General features: G+C 38.3%; 1 protein-coding gene across 1 annotated transcript in view; it reads right to left on the bottom strand.

Annotated features, from left to right (window-relative positions):
• Nucleotides 1-20886, bottom strand: part of COL19A1 (collagen type XIX alpha 1 chain) — a gene marked incomplete at both ends in the record, with an annotated part of 187590 nt that overhangs the window by 107585 nt on the left and 59119 nt on the right. Inside the window, 2 exons of the mRNA XM_082048168.1 lie at nt 14979-15023; nt 19555-19608. Coding sequence (XP_081904294.1) covers nt 14979-15023; nt 19555-19608 — 99 coding nt within the window. The remainder of the gene's footprint in view (nt 1-14978; nt 15024-19554; nt 19609-20886) is intronic.

Raw genomic sequence — 20886 nt, forward strand, 5'->3', positions numbered from 1 at the left:
AGGTAAAATGTGTTTATAAGGAAAAGTCACTAAGCTTTCTTGTGGTAATCTTAATTTGCAAATGTTACTTGGTATTTATGTGGAGAGGCTTTAGCGAATGTAAATAGCTTTTTAAAATAACTCAAAGCTTTCCCAAAAAATCAATATGCTTATTTCAACAATTTGCATCTACAGAAAGAAATCATAGAATATATTTTAAAGACCCTAAGACACTCACCATGAATAGTAATAGATATTCTATTCTTTATTCACTCCATCTGGCTGAGTTCTACAGTACATTTTATACATGAAATATCACTTCAGTTCAAAAGTTGGTGTAACGCATGTCATTTACTGTGCTATACTTTTCCTCAGAATTCAAAAGTGAAAGACCTTCCAAACTATAAAGACTCACGAATTCAGTCAGACAACTTATACATGCAACTTTCCATGAAGAGGTTATACAAGGCACACTCATGGTCCAGTTTTCCTCTCTTTCTACAATGTCTCTGTCTAATCTCATCTGCAAATATAAAAATCAAGAATAACTTATATGAGCCATCATTTACACTTCTATTCCAGACTTGCCTCGTGTGCAAGCAAACATCTTAACTTTCCTGTACCTTCTTGGTGATATCTAACCATTTGAATTAGTTTTAAATGTTTCCTTCAACATTTTTTTCCTTGGGGAAGCTTCCTCTTTTGTCACTGAAAAACACAGATTCTATTGGTCACAAAGGACTGGAATAATCTTGAAGTGAAGCTCTCAGATACAAATCACATCCAGACCACAGACGTAACCTTTTTCAGCTCTCTACAGAGCTACCACTTTCATCTGGACTTGATTACGCTATTTTCACAAATGCTCCCTCATCTTGCTCTCACCCACCCATTAGCAATGTCATTGGTAAAACTCTGTTCATCATTTATCTTCTCCTTTTCTGGTTTTCATGCACAAGTACTTAAATAGTGGGAAACTTAAGTACTAAACTCAGTGCACAAGTCAGCATTGCAAGGCTTACACAGAGTCATACAATTTATCTCCATTCGATAACACCTCCTTTTGGCCCAGTTCTTTGGTGTGATGAGCAAAAATCTACATAATAGGTGAAGCAACACAAAGTAACCATAATACATGTTTTGACTTACATAAATATTTGAGCTTTTACAGAATTTCTCTCTTGCATCACTCATGAACAAAACTAGTAGCTGAATTTGGCTCTAAGTTTCCAGTGTCAAACTCCACAGTAGTTTTGAATTTAAGTATCTTGCATACCTATCAATAGATTAAAACCTTACTGGAAAACAAGTTGTCTCATTTAACGAGCACATTATTTTTGCTTTCCTTAAGTAAATACTACAAATGGATTTGACTTTCAGCTAGAGTTGTTTAAAATTCTATCTGCCTTTTAGTGGGGAGGTTTCTGTTAATGCTGCCTTAGTGTTAGTGTTGAATAAAGTTTCTTCCATAGGAGGAATAAACTAGTTTCTTTTCAGGGCTGGGCTCCTAAGACAGCCTAAAGCCGATCTGTTCTTGTCAGCAGTTGACAAATAGAATTGCTTTCACAGAACATAGTATTTTTTTAGATGCCCATACTTTCATGGTTTTTGCAGGCTATTGCTGCTTTTATTTAGACTCTAAAGATATTCTGCAGATGGTTACTGCAACATCAAGTGTTTGCAAGAAAGACATAGCAGTCCATCAACTTGCACAAAGGCTGCACCTTTAGCTTTATTTCTGTCACATGACAACTGGAACAATGTTATCTTCTGAAGCTGTGAGTATTGACCATGTTCATCAGGGCCACATAGACAGCAGTGTCATTTATCTTTATTTTCTTAGACCACCGTAAGTAGTTTAATATGGCCCTAGAAATGCATACCTCAGACCAGGAAATGGGGTGTACTGGTTTTGGCTGGGATAGAGTTAATTTTCTTCATAGTAGCTAGTATGGGACTATGTTTTGGATTTGTGCTGGAAACAGTGTAGATAAAAGAGGGATGTTTTAGTTACTGCTGAGCAGTGCTTACATCAGCGTCAAGGCCTTTTGTGCTCCTCACACCACCCAACAGTGAGTAGCCTGGGGGGGCACCAAAAGTTGGGGGAGGCAGAGCCAGGACAGCTGACCCCAACTGACCGAAGGGATATTCCATACCATTTGAGTCATGGTCAGTATATAAAGCTGGGGGAAGAAGAAGGAAGGGGGAGATGTTCAGATTCATGGCGTTTGTCCTCCCAAGTAACCATTATGTGTGATGGAGTCCTGCTTTCCTGGAGATGGCTGAACACCTGCCTGCCAAACCACAGCACTATACGAGCTACTAGGAAAAATATTAACTCTATCCCAGCTGAAACCAGAACATTGGGGTTTCAATAAATCTCTCATGGACTCTGCTACGATCCACAGATATGACGTGTTCAGTCTGCTGATGGATATTTATCTGAGGAGGTGGCTTGGTCTGTATTTAAAATAAGCATACATTGCTCAGAATTCATTAAGGCAAATTCAAAACACAGCTAGAAAGTAGGAAATGGCTGTCTTTTGCATAAAATTTAGTAATGATAGATTTAATTGAAGAAGTTTTCTCCCTTTTACAGAAGATCAAAATCCACAGCTCCCACTTCCCTGTCAACTGTCCATACAACCAGCCCATAGGGTACTGTGCATTAAAACAACTGTCATATTTCTGTTCTAGCTAGACCACTGTACAGTGAAGTGTAAAAAAATCAATGGGTCTAGAATAAATAGGTGAGAGAATGTTATGCAACCTACTGAACGGAAGGAAGCATCCTGAGAAAGGGCATCCTGGGAAATTTGAGCTGGATCTACTGGCTGGATATTGACAGCAAAGGCAAGTTCAAGTTAACATCAACCTTCAGTAAGTACACAAAACTCATAAAAGGGTAAAGAGCAAAACTTCTTTCTTTATCTCTGCACAATATACATTGGCCTCACCACACAAGGAGGATCAATGATATGCTCCCTGTAGACATCTAAGAAAACTCTGAACTGTTGTAAATTAGTTGCCCTTCTAAGGTAGTTTCTTTGGTTTCTTACACTAAAATTTAAGAATATGCAAAGATGGCCAATGAGTGTACTGTACAAAGTAGCAGCATAAAGCTGCTGACTGGGTTAGCTACATTGGGCACATACTTCTGTATAATTTACTATTCTTTTGTGCACATCTTTGTAGCTGCCTTAATACCCTTGTCTCAGACGCTTGCTACATGAGGTCTTCTTCAAATTAAGTATTTTGCAGGTATGTCTACATTACCAAACCATGTGGCACAACAGAAGAGGATCTGTGGAGTAAACAATGCAGAGTACTAGATGATCACACTATGTGTATTTTGTTGGAGCTATTCCAAACCTACCTTGGAGTAGCTTTAGTCTGTTTTCATGAACTCAAGAGCCATTAGCAATTGCAGCACCTTAAGCTTGTTTCTGGAGTACATCTTTCAGATTAGCTTCAAACAAAAGGAATCAAGGAATCATACTCTTCTCCAGCCCCAAAAGCTATCTATGCAGGACTGCAGCACCTTCTTGTCATTAAAACATACCTGTTCTTCTGGAACACCCTAGTTGCTGAAGAAAAGCCAGACAGCAGTCTGGAGAAGCAGAATCTGCTGGAATATAACCCAGCAAACAGAGGGGGTTTTTTTGGTCAAAACAGTTCCCTGATTTATTTACTTTACTAGGCATCATACAAACAGCTGCAATAGTGAGGTGGATGCACTTGACTCCCGCCCCAGCCAAACCAGCAGCAGTTTGTCCCAGGCTCCAGAGGAGGGAAGGGCCTGAGCTGCAGCCAGGCCAAGAACTCCTTCCAGGAGACCCCCAAGGAAGGAGAATGGCACACTGAACACCGTTAATTTGTGGGCGCATGGAGTCTCATGCATACTTTTCCTACTGTATGCAATTGACTATGAGTCAACCACTTCATTCTATAAATACAACAGCCTGGATGAGCTCACTTTGAGCTCTCCCTGCTAAATAAGTGAGCTGTATGGCAATATTTTTACTACTCACAGGTCAGTGGATGAGCCCAATTTAAGTTTAATATTAATCATTTAGCCTAAACAGATGCACAATAAACATAGTGAATTATTTACAGATACAAGGTTGTATGATTTTTAATATACTCTCTGCTTCATGTTACTTGGTAAGCTGGATTTGCTAAAATTTCAAGCTGTAAAGTTCTGCTTGTATTTACCAAAAGCAACTACAAATTACACTGAACACTAGCAAGATAAGGCCTATTTTGCAATTCGCTGGGAAGAAAGGATTGATTCAGACAAAATAGTACCTGCAAGGTTATGGACAATAAACAATGTCTACAGGTGAACAAAACAAAGGCCTACATGGAATCAGAGAAGAAGATCCAATGCGAAGCAAGAAAACCCCAAGCAAAACATTGCTGTTGGACTGAGTCATGGTATGAATGGTTTGTAAAGATATAAAAGTTTATGGTTTCCTACACTCAGGTTGGACCCCTGTGCAGGTACCCAGCTTGAGCCAGCCCTCCTGCTATTCTACTCCATTAATTTATTTTTTTTTCCTAAGAATTTTGTCTCCTGAAAGTCTGCTCTGCATACAGTTATCAAGTCTTACCTGAAAGTTTGACTCTCAAGCTTTAAACAGAGACTCTACAGCTATCAGAGTTATTCAGGGACGGAACGCCTGAAAGTTTGCTTTGTGAATGGGTACAGGCACCCAGAGAGAAGGTAAGTAGTGTTTGGCTTGGCGTATTTCCCCCATGCAGTAAATAATAGAGTGAACCCGTCGCTGAACTCTTTTAAGTTGCACTTCTCTTTAAGAAATCTAAACATTGTTCTGCAGTAAGCAGAACCCTAAATTACTCCCCTGCAACAAATAGCGGTGCACAGAGACACAGGATAGAAAGAAGCAGCTGGAAAGGAGAAGATGGGGGAGGAAGACTTTTTTTATCATTGACAGTATTACCTTAACAAACACCTACTACTGCCAAGTGGAGAAAAATAAAGTGCTTTGGAGACTTAAACACACTTCAACATGTACGTTGCTGACTCTTCAGTATAACATCCACATCTGTCTTTGGAGGTTGTGAAAAGCTTCCCCTGTTCACACAAACACTGAGTTTTATTTTTAGTATATTCATGAACAAGGTTCTCTCTCCTCCTGTTCTACACTGACCAACGTGAGTAGCTGTTTTGTTTTTTCTTCTTTCATCACTCTTCATTCGTGAATTCTGGTCCTTATCCTAACTGCAAACAACTCTCAAATTGGATATTCACTCATCCAAACTGAAAGATCACATTTAGGGAGCCCCATTTGCTTAAACACATGTATCTCAACTGCAAATTTACTTCTTAGCATTCATGCCTATTTTAGAAATATCATATAAAAGAATTTTTAAAAAGGTCTCACAATATGAAGCTACACTGTACAAATTACAAGGCCATATAAGCATTTATGCAATTTACGCTAAATGATGTTTTCTAATATTGCTGCATCAATACTGTTTTATAAGATTATCTTATTGCCTCTTCTCATTGGATACCTGTCAGCACTGTCTTTTTCATAAAGAATGATCCTCTGCAACAGTTCCTGCAACATATTCTCACTGATAGTAGCAGCTGCAGTGCACTCATGGCCTCCTCGCTGTGGAGCCCTGACAGCTCAGTCTTACAGCTTAGCTTTGCTCAGCAAATCCCAAGGGCTGCCTCCCATTTAAAAGAAAGGAAACTCACATGTCAGGAGCTTTATTCAGTTTGCTATGTCAAAGTAACACACTGCACCTGCCAGCAAGGATTCAGTTGTGCTTACTCTCTATTGCTGTAGTGCCTTCTTCCTTGAAATTCTTGGCTTAAAGTTCTTGGTAAAGAACACGTTTCCTTTAATAACTACATTGCAGTGAATAAAAAGAATTAAGTCAGAAATTACATAATTTATAAATATTTTAATTAGTATCTTACTAAATATTTTTGTGATTGTAATATCTTATGTTTCCCAGAAGGGGATGACTTATTCTAGGACACACTTAAATATGTCTGTAAACATACAAGCATAACAGCATAAATACACACATTCAACTAGAAATTAAGGAAAAATACTCACTGAAAGTTAAACCTATCAAGAAGAACTATCCCACCTAGACTGCACTGTCAGAAAACACTGATAGTTACAGCCATATGAAACTATTTTAATTTTCAGTCCTGACTAACTGTGAGACTAGATCAATGATACAAACTGAAGTTACCCAGAACCCGTGAGATCTATACGGAGTTAAACTGCTCATGTTATATTACACTGTACCTGCAGTTAAAGATAACTCTTTCCTCAAAGATATTATGCAAATGTATTAGTAAAATGTAAACAGCTTTTGGAAAAGTAACATAGGGAAAGAGAATGGACAGATATGTGTATGGGTGCACAATAGAAAAGAAATGTTATGAGCCAGGAAAAAAGAAAAAAGAGAAGGCACAGATAATCAAGAACAAGTAACAAAAATAGCAAGCAGACAGAAAAAAAAAAAATCCAGAAATAGTGATAAGAAAATAAGTTTGAACAAAAAGGGCTGGACGTTGAACTTCAGTCAGACCTTTTTCTCTGAGACTATTTTGTGGCAAGACTCGAATGACGGGTTATTTCCAGGCCTCTCTTTAATCCAAATGAGGTCACATTTAGTTTGCAAATTAATTCTGTTTTCATATTTCTTATCTTTGGCTCAACAATCATATTTTTGAAATTCAGTCTGTTCAGATTAATAAATGGTAAACAGCAAAAAACGTCTGTCATAAGGAATTATAAGACCTTCCAGCAAAGATCATCTGCAGAGTCAGAGGAGAGAATATTTTGGTTCACAGCAATAAGCTTTATCAGTTTTGCTAAAAGACTGGGTAGCTGCAGCAGAGGATGACCTCTCTTTTTTTTGGTGAGCCAGAAGCACAGACACAGCATGGGACACCTCCCACTCATCGCAGAATACAAACAATTCACTAGCCAAGCTGACAAAAAGCAAGGCAACCAGAAATCCTGTATTCTACTTTTGACTCTGAAAAGGAGTAGGATTCGCTATTCGTAGACTACATCCAGACCACAAACCTTCTGGAAGGCAGCGCAGTCAAATGAAAGCACGAGGACGCACTACAGATCTCGGTTTATTCCTACTTTAGTACGAATGTACCCCCAGCCTGGCTTCTGAATTACTCTCAGTCTCTTCCATCTCTCTCAGAATTGCACACACATATGCCACCCATTCTTCTTGTTTTCCCCAAGTAGCCCACTCAAGGTCCATGCCCACCTCTACCCTCTCTCCTCTACACAGGTGCCCTGACCCAAGCCTCAGCATTGACCCCACTGGTGTCACACAACCCTTCCAGCTGTTAAATGGAAACTGGGACCTCAACATGTCTATGTGGAGCCAAGATGATGCTGTGCTCTCTACCACTGCCAATGGATATTTCTTTGTTCCTCCAGAATATTTTCTCAAAATGCTAAATGTGTGGCACCCCTTACAGATAAAAATTGTTAAATTAATTTTAAGCTAATTACCATTTATCAAAATTACCATTCAAAAGGTTTACAGCCCTAGCAGTTTCCAAACTACTACATCTTTTCCAGGCATCCATAGCTGGGTATGTCTTCACAGAAACCTCCAAGATGGCACAGAAGTAACCATTACTGAAAGCAGTACATCCAAACGACCTGGCACCTTGCTCATGCTTTAAAACCTTACATCACAACAAGAGGACGCACTAATGAAGCTGCAATGCTTCTGATGCCCCAGATAGCTCATTCAGAACAGGCTTGGCTATTTCTTCAGAGCACTGTGTGTGCTTTCCTGCCCAGAGCTGGGCCTGCCATGCCCGTAGGCTTCCTACGTTATGTGACCAACTGGAATTCGGAAAGCTTTGTGAGCTGAAGTAAATTGTACTCAATATGCACAAACAGCCATTTTCAGAGTTTAAGACAAAGAGCTTGAGAGTTCACACCAGCATTTAGGTATAGGCAAAGTTACTTCTCCACTAATCTTGGGCTCAAGCAAGACATTGTTTACACTCAAACCTTATAAAGAAAACCATTTTGAGGTACATGACCAAACCTGGTGATAATACCAAATTATACAGATTAACACAGATAAGGGTGAACTGTGGCAAACTCAATACAGCCATGATGAGATGAAATGACACGTCAAAAGGAAGACAAATGAAGTACAGTGTAGATGTATTTAAAATTATGAAAGAGGTAAAATCCATATGTCCCGTATTTAGCCACAATGTCTGCGAACACAATCACAACTTCCTAAATGTAATGACCGGTCAGTTCAAAAGGAGCAAGAGTGAGATCTTGAGGCAACACTCAAAGCTAAAGGGAAGATAAAAAAGGAAGTTCCATGTGAGGAGTTATTAGGAAGGCGCAGAGAAAAAAAACCCAAACACAACAACAACAAAAAACCAAATAATTTCACTGTGATATTGTATACTTCCAATTTGGAAGAGACAGCTCAGCAATGCACAATAGATGCTTATTGATTCTTGATTGATACTGAAGAGGAAACAGAAATCTTCCAACAGAACAAGTAGGGTACACCAAATTAAATTAAGAGCAAGCAGGTTCCAAATAAACAAAAGGAAATGGTTCTTCAAACACACAGATAAACTGCATAATTCGTCACCACAGGATATTGCAGATGCTCAAAGTTTACATGAAATCAAGGGAAAACTGCACTCACTAATGGGAGCGAAGTCCATTGAAAGCTGCTAAATTCACTGAAAACACATCTGGCCAAGATCGCAGTCTCGAATAATTGGAAGCTGGAAGAGTACATGGGGAGAAGCACTGTACTTGCTTACTTTGTCCTTTTGCTTTTCCCTGGGCACCACTTCTGGCTATCATTAGAGGCAGGATGCTGAGCCTGATGAACTTTTAATCTGACCAAATGGGTATGTGTAAGTAAATTAAACAGTGATACAGCTTAGGACCTGGAACTTGGTCATCTATATCACTAAATTGATGGACCCCAGCTGTGAAGGTCTCTTTCAGACATTTCGATGAGTCTAATTAGCATTTTCCCATGTAATTCCCAGGCCCAGTTCAAAAGTTAGCAAAAGCTAAGGACTATTCCCAACAGGCAGTTTTGATTAAGCCCGTTTCAAAGGGCAAGAGAGTTAAACAGTATGAAGATGGCATGATCAAGCCAAATACCACAGAACTAGAGGATAAGCCCTGGTAACATTTAGCTCACTAAGATAAATGCCAATGTGACAACTTTCATTATAGGTAGAGACTTCCTCTAGAATTAACAATATGCCATTCCTTTTCCCCTAGAATATCTGTGTACAGATGTCTCTGTGATCATATGAGATCTGCTTGGTATTAAAAAAAAATAAATCTGTCAAATAAAACCAGTTGCATGCTTACTCATTGAGATGGCTGTCTTGTAAACAATGTTTAACCTCATATGATTTCATGAAAAAAATTCTAAAATGTTACCCCCAATGTCAGAGCTGAACAATCGTACCAGGAAAGAAAAGAAAAACAGTCCCCTGGACCCTAAAGCTTAAAAGGTGTAAATAGGTGACTAAATAGTTATAAGATGAGAAAGAGAATACTCTAATACTTCCCTGTATAACATTACAAGACAAGTACGAAAAATCTTAGTTCACATATACATCCAGCTGGTAAAGCACTCCATCCTGACTGCACAAAATAAGATTTAAAGGTCAAGAAGATCTTTTCCCTGCCCCAGTAAAGTATCTGCGATGATTGTTAGCAAAGGTAACGAGCCATATTTTCAGCAAACTGACACTGACTCCACTACCATCCAAGCAAACTAGGGGGCTGGACCCTGAGTCTCTGATGCAAACCAGCCATTCTTCCATTACTCCAAAATACATGCAGACTAACAGGTCTGTACATGCAGTGGTCACAGTTACATCAAGATTTGCAGCTTACTGAGTTTACTCTTCTAATCTTCAGTTCAGACTGAAGCTTTGCTAGCAGAACCTATAGCGGACAAATAGAAGTGCTGTACTAATACACAGGAGGGTTACTGCTTCTCTTAATAGCCATTTTTCAGTATCTTTAATAATAGACCTTTGAGGTTCATGACTGTCTTCTATCCATGATAAAAGCTTCTATTTTTCAAGTAGATTGGAAGCTTCCTCAGTACTTGAGCTGTCTCAGGTGGAATGGTTTCATCACTGAGATTTGTGATACAGACATCAAAATATTAGAAAGACTAAAAAATGACTAACTTCAACTAGCATCTGAGAAGAGAAACATGGTTCCTTCTTCATTTACTTACTCTTATTTAAGAAAGACATATTGAAGACCGTGAAATAAAAGACTACATCTGCGGACACACTGGAAGTTTATCGCCTTGCGTGTTCTCAATGGATGGAAGATAGAGCAGTATTTTGTTAGGTGTGATAGGACAAAGTAGAAAATGTTGAACCTTCAGGAAATCTTCTTGACACGAAGATCTATTAGGAATTTTCTTCTAAAGAAAACAGAGGAAGCCCTAGTTCCTGGGATAATTCAAATTGTACTTCACAAAATAGTAAATATATACAAAGAACATCCTGCATTTAGAAGAAAATGAAGCAGATGACAATTTTTTCTACATTTAGGCTGGACAAGCCCCAGACTCTTTCTCTCTTCTCAGATGTATACACAGGCAAAAGCACAATCAAAACATACAAAAAATTAAAAGGATGAAACACTGGAAATAATGAACGACTATCAATATGGTTTTACTCTCAGTTTCCCTTAGTCAAATACATGTAACTTTTTTATTTATATCACTTTAATGAGAAATATCAATCATAGAATTACAGTAAAATAATAACTTTACCAAAGATCAAGTGTTCACAAGTGCACATCACAGCACACATCCTACTACATAGCTCAGCTGCAATGACATCCACTTTTAAAATCCTCTGTTTCAAGTATGAGATGGGAGGAGAACAGACTTTAATGAAGGAAAGCAACCAGTCAAGGAAAACTCTAATTGAAGAGTCCCTCTCCAGAGCACAGCCATTCTCCTACTTTATCACTCACAACTTCTGAGATACCAACTAGGCCTGTGATACAGTCTGTATAACAGCATGCTTTACTTGCCTCTCTGAGCTGAAACAGGAACAGATATTTTATACTAGTATTTTAAAGCAGCTAAGCGAGGCAAGAAATTTCACTTTCCCATCTCTGTGAAATGACTATTATCTATTAGTGACAATCCAGTCATGTTTGCTTGGTTATAATTAATATGTAAATTCGCTGGCTTTTCTATTACCACTATTCCAAATAAAATATAGATTTGTTCTACACATGCTGCCAAACAATAATGACATTTATATGGTGTTCATGTTCCATGTGTCCGACAAAACTGAATTCTCAGTGTTCTAGCTCGATAACAGAAAGAACCATATGTGTGAAGTATACTATAACAAATAAGCATTCTAACCAAGAAGGCAGACAAGATAACAGAAAAATGGGGAACCTGGGTAAAGAGTACTAACTGGAGCGACCAAAAGAAGCAAGAGCCAGGAAATAAAAGAGAATTAATTACATATTTCACAAGGGAAAAGAGCATCGTAGGGGTTATTTTTCTGATTAACTAGCAGCATTTGGGCTAATTCCAACTCCCAAGCAATGCACATATCTAAGTAGATATCATTTGATTTTTTTTTTTGCAGGTCAGATGTATTCTCCCCTACATGTAGTTCCTACACCTGTAGCTTCTGTGTTGGATCCTATTTTTTTGAGGCTACATCTCTGATTTGCCAAGCATATTCCGGATTTTAAAGCTTTCCTCTAGTTATTATCAGTCCCTCCTGACTTCCTATTATCATAAAATATAATACACATACTTTCTATCCTATACTGTAAAATTACAGTTCTGAACAGTATTAGAATGAGGATGGAATCACATGATGTATTCTGCCTTCCTGGCAGCAAACCAATTAAAACTGCTCTCAGTGTATACTTTTTCAATTATCCTATAGAAGGGTAGACGGATGTTTTTATTGCAGCTGTGAGACTACCATATAAGAGAATGTCATTATCCAGGTGACACAAAGAAGACAGAATACAAAAGAGAGTAAAACCAAATTTACAGTGAGAGTATATTTTCCGTGGAGAGAAAACTTGCAGCATAACACCTGCACAGACAATCTGTTGCTTTCCTCACCACTACTGGCTTCTGTAAGAGAGAACCAAGTTCAACGAAGACCAAAAAAAGAAAACAGAGGAAGGCAGAACACGACTTCTGGATTCCTCAAAGAGAGTCAAGTGTGGCAAAGAAACTTTTAAACACCGTAAAAGAATCTCCCTCAATAGCTTAAATTATAGATGCCTCCTGTATCTTTGATTCAAATACAATCACTCACTTCTGCCTCAGTTGCCTACATCTACCTGATGTCCCCAGAGTTTTCTCTGCCAATGTGAAGCATAAAAGAATAACAGCCAAAGCCAACTAGTTTGATTTGGTGAACTGAGAGGTATAAGGCTGTGTTGGTCTCAAGTATTCAATCCTATGGAATGTTATGGTCACCAAACCAAAAATATAGGATTGTTCATTTTAATGCACTGCTGCAGGGAGTTTGAAATGCAAAATATCCCATGTTTAGGCAGCTGTGCCTCACTCTAGGTGATATGCAAAATAGAGTGGGCAAACACTATCTTGTTCCTTGACATGTAAGATGGTAGAGGTTTTTTGTATTCTAGGCTTTTCAGTCATGTTTGTTATGCACAAGTTAGTTCAAGTATTTTATTTTGTGATGGTATGTTAAAATGCAAAGGTGTTGACACATTTTTAATACTGGAGTTCAGTAACTGGAAACTCAGCACTGTGTTCTTCAATAATTATTTGAATTAAGGCTAAATTGAGTAACTGTTAAAGTCCAAGAAGAGACTTACTTCCCATAATCTTAAAACACAGTCTTTCCTGACAAATCATGATGTGTAACTTCTGATGAGACTGTCCCAAAATTTTTGAGTGATCACTGGTAAATATAGAACATTGCACTTCTACATTTCCTTTATTTGAAGGACAGCTGAATACATTTTTAAGAGTTACACTAGAAATACTTCTAAATGAGATCTTTTAATTAACTTCTGAAGTTACAAGATAAAAAGAAAAAAAATTGTCTAAATGTGCTGACTCAGCCTTCGCATCAGAAAAATGTGGCTACCAGTGGCTGGGTCATTTTACCTCTGCCTTAAAATAAGGGAAATTAAGCAAAGAGAGTGGCAGCAACAGCTGGAACCATGTGCCTGTGCCCAAACACAATTTATTCATAAAACTCAAGGAAGTACACCACAGCTGCACAGCAATTATGGAAAAAAAAAATCCACAGGCCCTTCAGAACTGATGAATAATGATGCCACCAAGGAAATAAGATCTGCTGGTGAAGTTAGAAACACCCAGTCTTAACAAGTGCTTTTTTTAGAGGCTGAATCTTCACATTATAAACGTTAGTTGCTATGGATGCTGGTTTTTACTTGTGATACTTTTTCCTTCCTGGTTACTGGAATACCTCTTTCTAAAAAAAAATCTTCCACAATTTAAAAATGCTTAAATTCTGTTAATCCACAACATGCTTTCTTTAAAATATGAGCACTGGAAAGCGAGCTGACACTTCTGAAGAGGTATGCTGGGTGAGTGAATATACTCATACCTAAAGCAGCCTACCTCACAAATACATTGCACTTTTTAAAGTTCAGAAGCTGCCACATGCTCTCCATTTTCCTCACTCTGAATATTGCCAGAATAGCGGTATCAGGCATTCTTCATCTTCACAATATATAAATTCAGCAGAAATGCTTTTCTGCACTGTTTTCAGACACGAGCTGAAGCATAGAGTATCTATCTATGATCCAAGAAAAGACTCTTAATTCAGGTTGTCTAATCTGAATCAGCCAAAACTAGTGAAAAAGCAGTAACCAGACAGTAACACGGTTAGGAGCTGAAGTTTCAACCATGAACTATCACCACTGTTACTCTAAATCCTATTAGGCAAGCTATGAACAGGGTCATCCTTCCTCTTGTCCCCCAACACAGACTTGCCTTTGATGACCTCTGAATCACAGAATGTTAGGGATTGGAAGGGACCTCGAAAGAGGACCTACTTGTCTGAAGCCTCTCAAGAACATTAGGTTGCATCATCTAGAGACACCCAGGCTGGCATTCTGTCAGCCTTTCCACAGGGCCAGTTTAGTTCCCATTTTAATACACAATCTTTTGAACTATTTCTGGAATTTACACTCAGAAACATTTTATGGCTGTTGGGAGAGGAAGAATATCCTTAGGGCAACATGCGAGTCCATTAGACAAAGGGACGGAACTTCCAGTCTGAGGAGGAGGTAAATGCACCTGCATTCAGCCTGACTTCTTGCAGGCAGTTCACTCAGAGTCAGGTGTGTGCAGGAGACAAAACTTGTGTTAACTACTGTGCAGATACACAGAAGTACATCAATGAAATTTAACCTTTTAAACTTAGCAGTCAGTTATGCTGTAACAAATGTCAAATTTTGCCATTGCAGTTAACGTATGCTCTTAGGAAAAAACTGTGTAAAACATTTAGTAGCTATGAGCAACACAGTAAGTTTCTATAAAAGTGCATTTGAAATGCAAAGAAGCAATAATGATGTACTATGAATATCTACAGATCATCTCATCGTACATTCCGCATTGTATAAATAAACATTTACTTGTTACCATAGAAATAAGATAGCAATAGACACTACTGGAGTACAGAGGTTATGGTTCTGTTAGACTTCACTGTTAAATATTGCCTTAAAAAAAAAAAAGTGTTTCTAAAAGAAACACTGATGACACTGGTTGACAAGCATAAAAACCTCCTTCTTCTTAAACACTTCAGGAATCATTTACATAGCAAAACCATAAGAATTTTACTTGTGAAAGAGTTAAGGAAGACCTTCAGAACAAAGCTCTACTTGGTTTGCCATATGTCTAAACATTAAACTGAAAATAGCATGGACAGAATAACTTACCTTTTCACCTTCTTCACCTTTGCTACCTGCAAAGCCACGTTCACCCTGGAATACAAAACAATAATATAAAAATCTCAACCACAAAAATTCTTCAAATAATTGCATTTTTTGAAATAGTTTTATTGTACTGAATTTTCATTATGAGATTAAAACAGAAGAAAAAGTTTTGATACTGATTGTCTCTCATTCAAAGAGGTGTGAAACCTCTATGAAAAAATGACATGGCTTTCCAAAGATTTGCTGATTATCAGTAGTCAATCATTTTTGCATTCAGCCTAAGGGATGTTCTTGCTTTAAAAGTCCTGAACTATTCATTGATGTTAAACCCACTTATTACAGTCTGCTATTGTTCTGCAGAACCAGTTTTAATACATTTATTCCTATTAATACCTTCATTTTAATTTTTCAATAAGACTAGTCAGCTGTGAAGGTCTCCAAAACCCAGAACAATTGAGACAAATATATAGATACAATTTACTGAAAGAAAACTTATTCCTTTCATTTCAAAAATGACATCCAATTTACTCAAGTATTAAAAATGACAACAACAAAACCCCCAAACAACCAAAACCAAGAAATAAACAAAAAAAATACCAACCAACCAACCCACCCCCAAAGCACAGAAGGGATGAGTTTTGAAATAATGAAAGAATTCAAGCACAGCCTATTTCAGCAGGTTGAATTCTTTATTAGAGGATTAAAAAAAAAAAAAGACCTGATATAATGCTCTTCCAGCTCCAATTTGATATCTTTTAGCTCAGAAACAATCTTACTGTACAATCTTACTATGTTAGTCTTTGTCAAATAGCAGCAACAGCCTGGCTATATTATAAGAAGAGTAACACCCACTTTATATCTTTATTAATGTATACTTGTATGTTTTGTGAGATGTGCAGACATACAGCCAAAAACAGATACTTGTAGTACAAAAACTACCTAATAAAAAAACCCCAAATCTTCTTTTTTTCCCTCAGATCACCTATCAGGAGACAGTTTGCTTGTCTTTGCCAGTCTCCAGAATTCAGTCTCCCTTAGTACAACGTACATGAGTTTTACAGATCTGAAGATGAAGAGATTAGAAAATAGCATATGCTGTTTTATAAACTACTTGCAAAAAAATAGAATGAGCAATGTCTAAACATCTTTCACCCTTCAGAGAGCATCATTTCCTTATACAGAAGTCTAAGGTTTAGATGAGGTTAACTAGAACACCAGGCAACAACTTGCGAAATTTCCAGCAGCATTTGATCAAATCTTTCAACTGCTACAGCATCATGTACTTCACATACAGAAATTCAATTCAAAGCTTTGGAAATGTGCAGATGGATAGATTACCAAATAGTTCTGGACTTTCCATCAACCACCTACAGTTGCTGCTTTTTTGTTGTTGTTGTTTTGGCTGGTGTGGCTCATGCAATCAACAGCATAGATATCAATTTTAGAATCATGCCCAAGAGCAAGCATGCAAAATGAGATCTAGTGAAATTACCTTCCATACGTCCTCACCTAAAGATGAGGGGTTAATTGCTGAAATAATTTCTGAATGTATGCAACTTCTGTTCTGCTCATCTAGTTTCCCTATCTGATGAAAGTTTGGACCAGATGATCTTTCAAGGTCCTTTCCAACATGGGTTGTTCTATGATTCCAGTTCCTATCTAACTGTTGGACATACAACAGGGATAATGCTGATTCACTTTTGACAGATTTCTAGAAGTAGAGTGTTTTCTTCATTTAGCTTTCCCATTTCTGAGACTGTCTATCCTGTCCCAATTCATTATATAGAAATCATTCTTAAGAGTAAAAATTTGTCTGGTTGTAGATTGTACACCTCTGACAAGAGTCTTGCTCTGGCTTCTCTGCAGCCTCCCAGTACCTTCAGATAGCAGTGAGCCTGTATACAACCCTCCCAAGTGGGGGAACCCCACTTTTGACCGGCTACCAACTGGATTTAACTCCACAAATCTTTGGGCCCAGCCATCCAGCCATTTTTTTTTACCCAGTGAAGAGTGCACCCATCCAAGCCATGAGCAGACATTTTCTTCAGGAGAATGCCATGAGAAACAGTGGTTGGTCAGGCATGATTTGCCCTTGGTGAATCCATACCGGCTGTTGCCTTCTAGTCCCTCCTGTGTTTAGAAGTGCCTTCTGGGATTTGCTATGTATTTTTTCCAGGAACAGAGGAGAGGCTGACTGGCCTGCAGTTCTCTGGATCTTTCTTGAAGATGAATGTGATGTTTTCCTGTTTTCAGTCATCAGAGATCTCCCCTAGTCACCATGATCTTTTGACAATGACAAAGGGCAGCCTTGCAGTGACACCAGCCAGCTCCCTTGGCACCCCTGGGGTGCATACTGCTTGGGATCTTGGGAATGTCCAGTTAGTTTAAGTGCTGCTTAACACCCTCCTCCCCTTCAGTGGGCAGTGGTTCATTCTCATACACTCTGCTAGGAGGCTTAAGAAACCTGGAGGCCTGAGGGCAAAGCTTATTAGTGAAAACCGAGGCTAACAAGGCATTGAGTGCTCTTGGCCTTTTCCATGTCCCTCACCCCATTAAGCAGTGTGTCAAAATTTCCTTCAGCCTTGTTTTTGCTATGGATGCACTTAACAGAAGCCCTTCGTGCTGCCCTTCAAATCCCTCATTAGTTTCAATTTTAAATAAGTTTTTGGTTTCCTAACTCCATTGCCACATTCTTTGGCAATGTTTGTATATTCCTACTGGGTAGCTCACCCTGGCTTACACTGCTTACTTTCTTTTTGTGCCTGAGCTCAGACAGGAGGTTCCTGTTCATCCACGCTGGCCTTCTGTCATTCTCGCACAACTCCCTGCACATCGGAGCGGACTGTTCTTGGCCTTTTAGGAAGCCGTCCTTGAAGAACAACCAGCTGGGCTCCTTAGGCCTGCAGGACAGTCTCGATCGCTCCTTGGCCTCCTCTTTGACTGACTCAGCAAACTTAGCTCCTTGAAACTCTCCTCAAAGGTCTCGTTTTCTAGGTCCCTGAACATACATTGGCTCCCTGCTGGACCCTGCCTGGTTTCTCGACATCTCTGGAAAAAGTGAGGGTGGAAGCCCCCCTAGACACGACACAACACATCAAATACAGCACCACCAAGCAAAGAGGGGGAAATACGTTCACCTGATCTGCCAGCTGCAGTTTTACTAACATAGTGCAATATGTGGTTCACTTTATTTCCAATAGAAGAATGCTGTAAGCTTATATCCAGACTCCTGTTCACCTCTAGGTCCTTCTCAGCAATGCTGCTCCTCAACCAGTCAGTTCTCTGACTGTACCAATATACAGGTGATTAACTAATTCCTTCTTTTTTTCAGAAATACATTCTAAGTGCCCAGATTATTTTTTCACATATTTGAATTTAAAAATTCATTATTTCCAACTAGAGAAAATAAGAAATACAATCAACAGAAAGCGTAGAGAAAGAAGTTTAGGTAATTTCCACTTGACAGAATTAAAAATAGAATACTAGCCACTGGTAAGTTACTTCAAAGAGTTCTCATGCTGCAGAAATAAAAACTTGAAAGCTGAAAAATCACACAATGATGACTGACTTGAATTCTCCTTTCTGTGACAGAATTTTCACATTTTGTTGGGCAAAACATTTCACACAAACTTTTAAATGGACAATCACTGATACCTCATCTTGATACTCACTGCAGGATTGCTGATATGATTTTCAGAGTTTTAAATACATCTACAGTACAAATCAATGAGATCTTGGCTTTGAACATATGAATTGATAGAGTATGGTAACCATGTTGCAGGATTCAGTGATAGCTTCCTCATCTGCAGAAAATCAATTCCTTCCTTCCCTTTGTGCTATATTGTAGGAAGTATCTACCCTAAAGATACACAAGTAAGACCTTTACATCAAGGTCATGGTGTAGAACACTTACTTGAAATTTTAATATTTACAAAATAATGATTTTTGTGTGTGTGTGTGTGTGTGTGTGTGTGTGTAGTCTGTTAATTTTTGGAACCAGTAGAACTATTTCCCTGAGAATTTTCTAGAACGAATTAGGTGGACAGACACATATGACATTAAGATTTAATTCCAAATAATTATGGTTAAACATAGCTGCAATCAACAGAAAACAAAGTCTGATAATGAAAGGAATGAAGCAACTTTAACAAATATCAGCAAGGCCTATAATACAGATGTCGTTTTCTGCAAGTTCTGGCCTTCCTACAGTATTTCACCTCTGGAGAGGAGCAAAAGATTAAAATGGAAGAGTGGAAGCAGCAGTGTTATCCCTCATCTCATTTTGCTGAGATCGCAAGACTTTCAAATTTCCAGTGTTTGAATCTGCACAGTTCTGAGATTAGGCGATTGCTCTTAATGCAAAATGATACTGACAGGCAGGTTTGTGCCACTGCACCACGTACCCTTTCTCTTTCGAAAGAGAAGCTGATAGTAAAGTTCCCCTGTCACATTATAAAACTCATTAACTGGATATGTAATTCAAATACAATTTATGTAGATACGGGCCAGCTGGCAAAAAGGATGTGGAGAGTGAAAATGCATAAAGTGTGACTGTTCTTTGCTACTTTTTTTTTTTTACCTTGGAACCAGTAAGACCAGGTATGCCAGGAGCACCTACTAAGCCAGCATCCCCCTGAAACAAAATATACATAGCCATCATTTTACAGACCTAACTCATAGCTGAGCTAAATCAAGAGAAAAAGACATTTATTGCTTCTCATTCCTTTTCTACAGAACAGCTGAACTGATTTCTAGGGTCATTTATGTCTGTTGACTTGTATTTGATTAAAATACATTTCAGTTCAAAATAGCAGGCATAACAATTACAGGTTATCTAATTATGCAACAAATATAGCAGTAGATTGCTTCAGACAACGGGACAGCAAAAAAGTTTAGAGAGTTTGGATCATGTAAAAATATTTTTTAAGTTTTATTTCAGCCCCTGATTCAGAAAACAATACTTCATAGGGCACTTAAATACTACCCAAGTACCTAAAATCCCAAAAAAGATGCCACAGCTTCTACTCTGTTCCTGATACCTATGAGGTGCTTGAGGCCAACAGTTAAATCACAAAGTCCCACAGGAGTTATACCCATGAAGCAGATCATTGGTTTCCAGGCTCTGCTCAGTCCAAGGGGAGTTTCAGATCTTTCCCCTTCTCTAGGGGAGTGCCCTCCCTCCCAAGCTGGAGGAAATGCAAATCTTGATGCTGTGCAACCTGGCAGACAATACTCTGTTTCTCCTGCTTCCTAAGTGTATGTTCTGTTCACGTTGTTAAATTACTGCCCCCTTTATTTTCTGAAAGAGCAAAATAAGTCAGCTATACAGTTGACTATTAGTCACCTTCTGCCCCCCAAATGACTGCTCATGAAAATTAAGAATCTGATTTGGGTTCATAAGTTCTATTCAAGAAAACAGATGCTTAAAAGTTATGCTCAGCAACCGAGCATAAGTACAAATAAGCATCTCGTTAATCAAAAATGTTTTTAAAAGTTAACTATTCAAGCTAAGTAACATGTTAAACTTCACCTTCAGTATCTGAATAGGGACTAGTTGAGCAAAAGAAAAAAAATAAATCAATAGCTCTGAGTTGAAAGCTACAGACAATGCAATTCTGCATTCAATATAGGGCTTTCCAAGGAAAAGATACAGTTAAAAAACTAGTAATATCTCATTTAGAATTAAAATATAAAATATTGCAGCAGTTTTCTTTTGCATTCTTTCTTAGGAAAGCTTGTTAAACAATGACAGATCTAGTGAGAACCAGGCTCTGCCACTCAAAGCTGGGAACCACCCTCCAATTACAGATTGATGAAATATGCCACCATGAAGTACATTAATTTTGGTCTCAATAAATCTAAAGTTACTGAGCTAAGTTCTGTTAAAAGAATTCATCTGTGCTCATATGAC

The sequence above is a fragment of the Streptopelia decaocto genome (assembly GCF_964273445.1).
Source record: "Streptopelia decaocto genome assembly, chromosome: 3".
NCBI lineage: Eukaryota > Metazoa > Chordata > Aves > Columbiformes > Columbidae > Streptopelia > Streptopelia decaocto.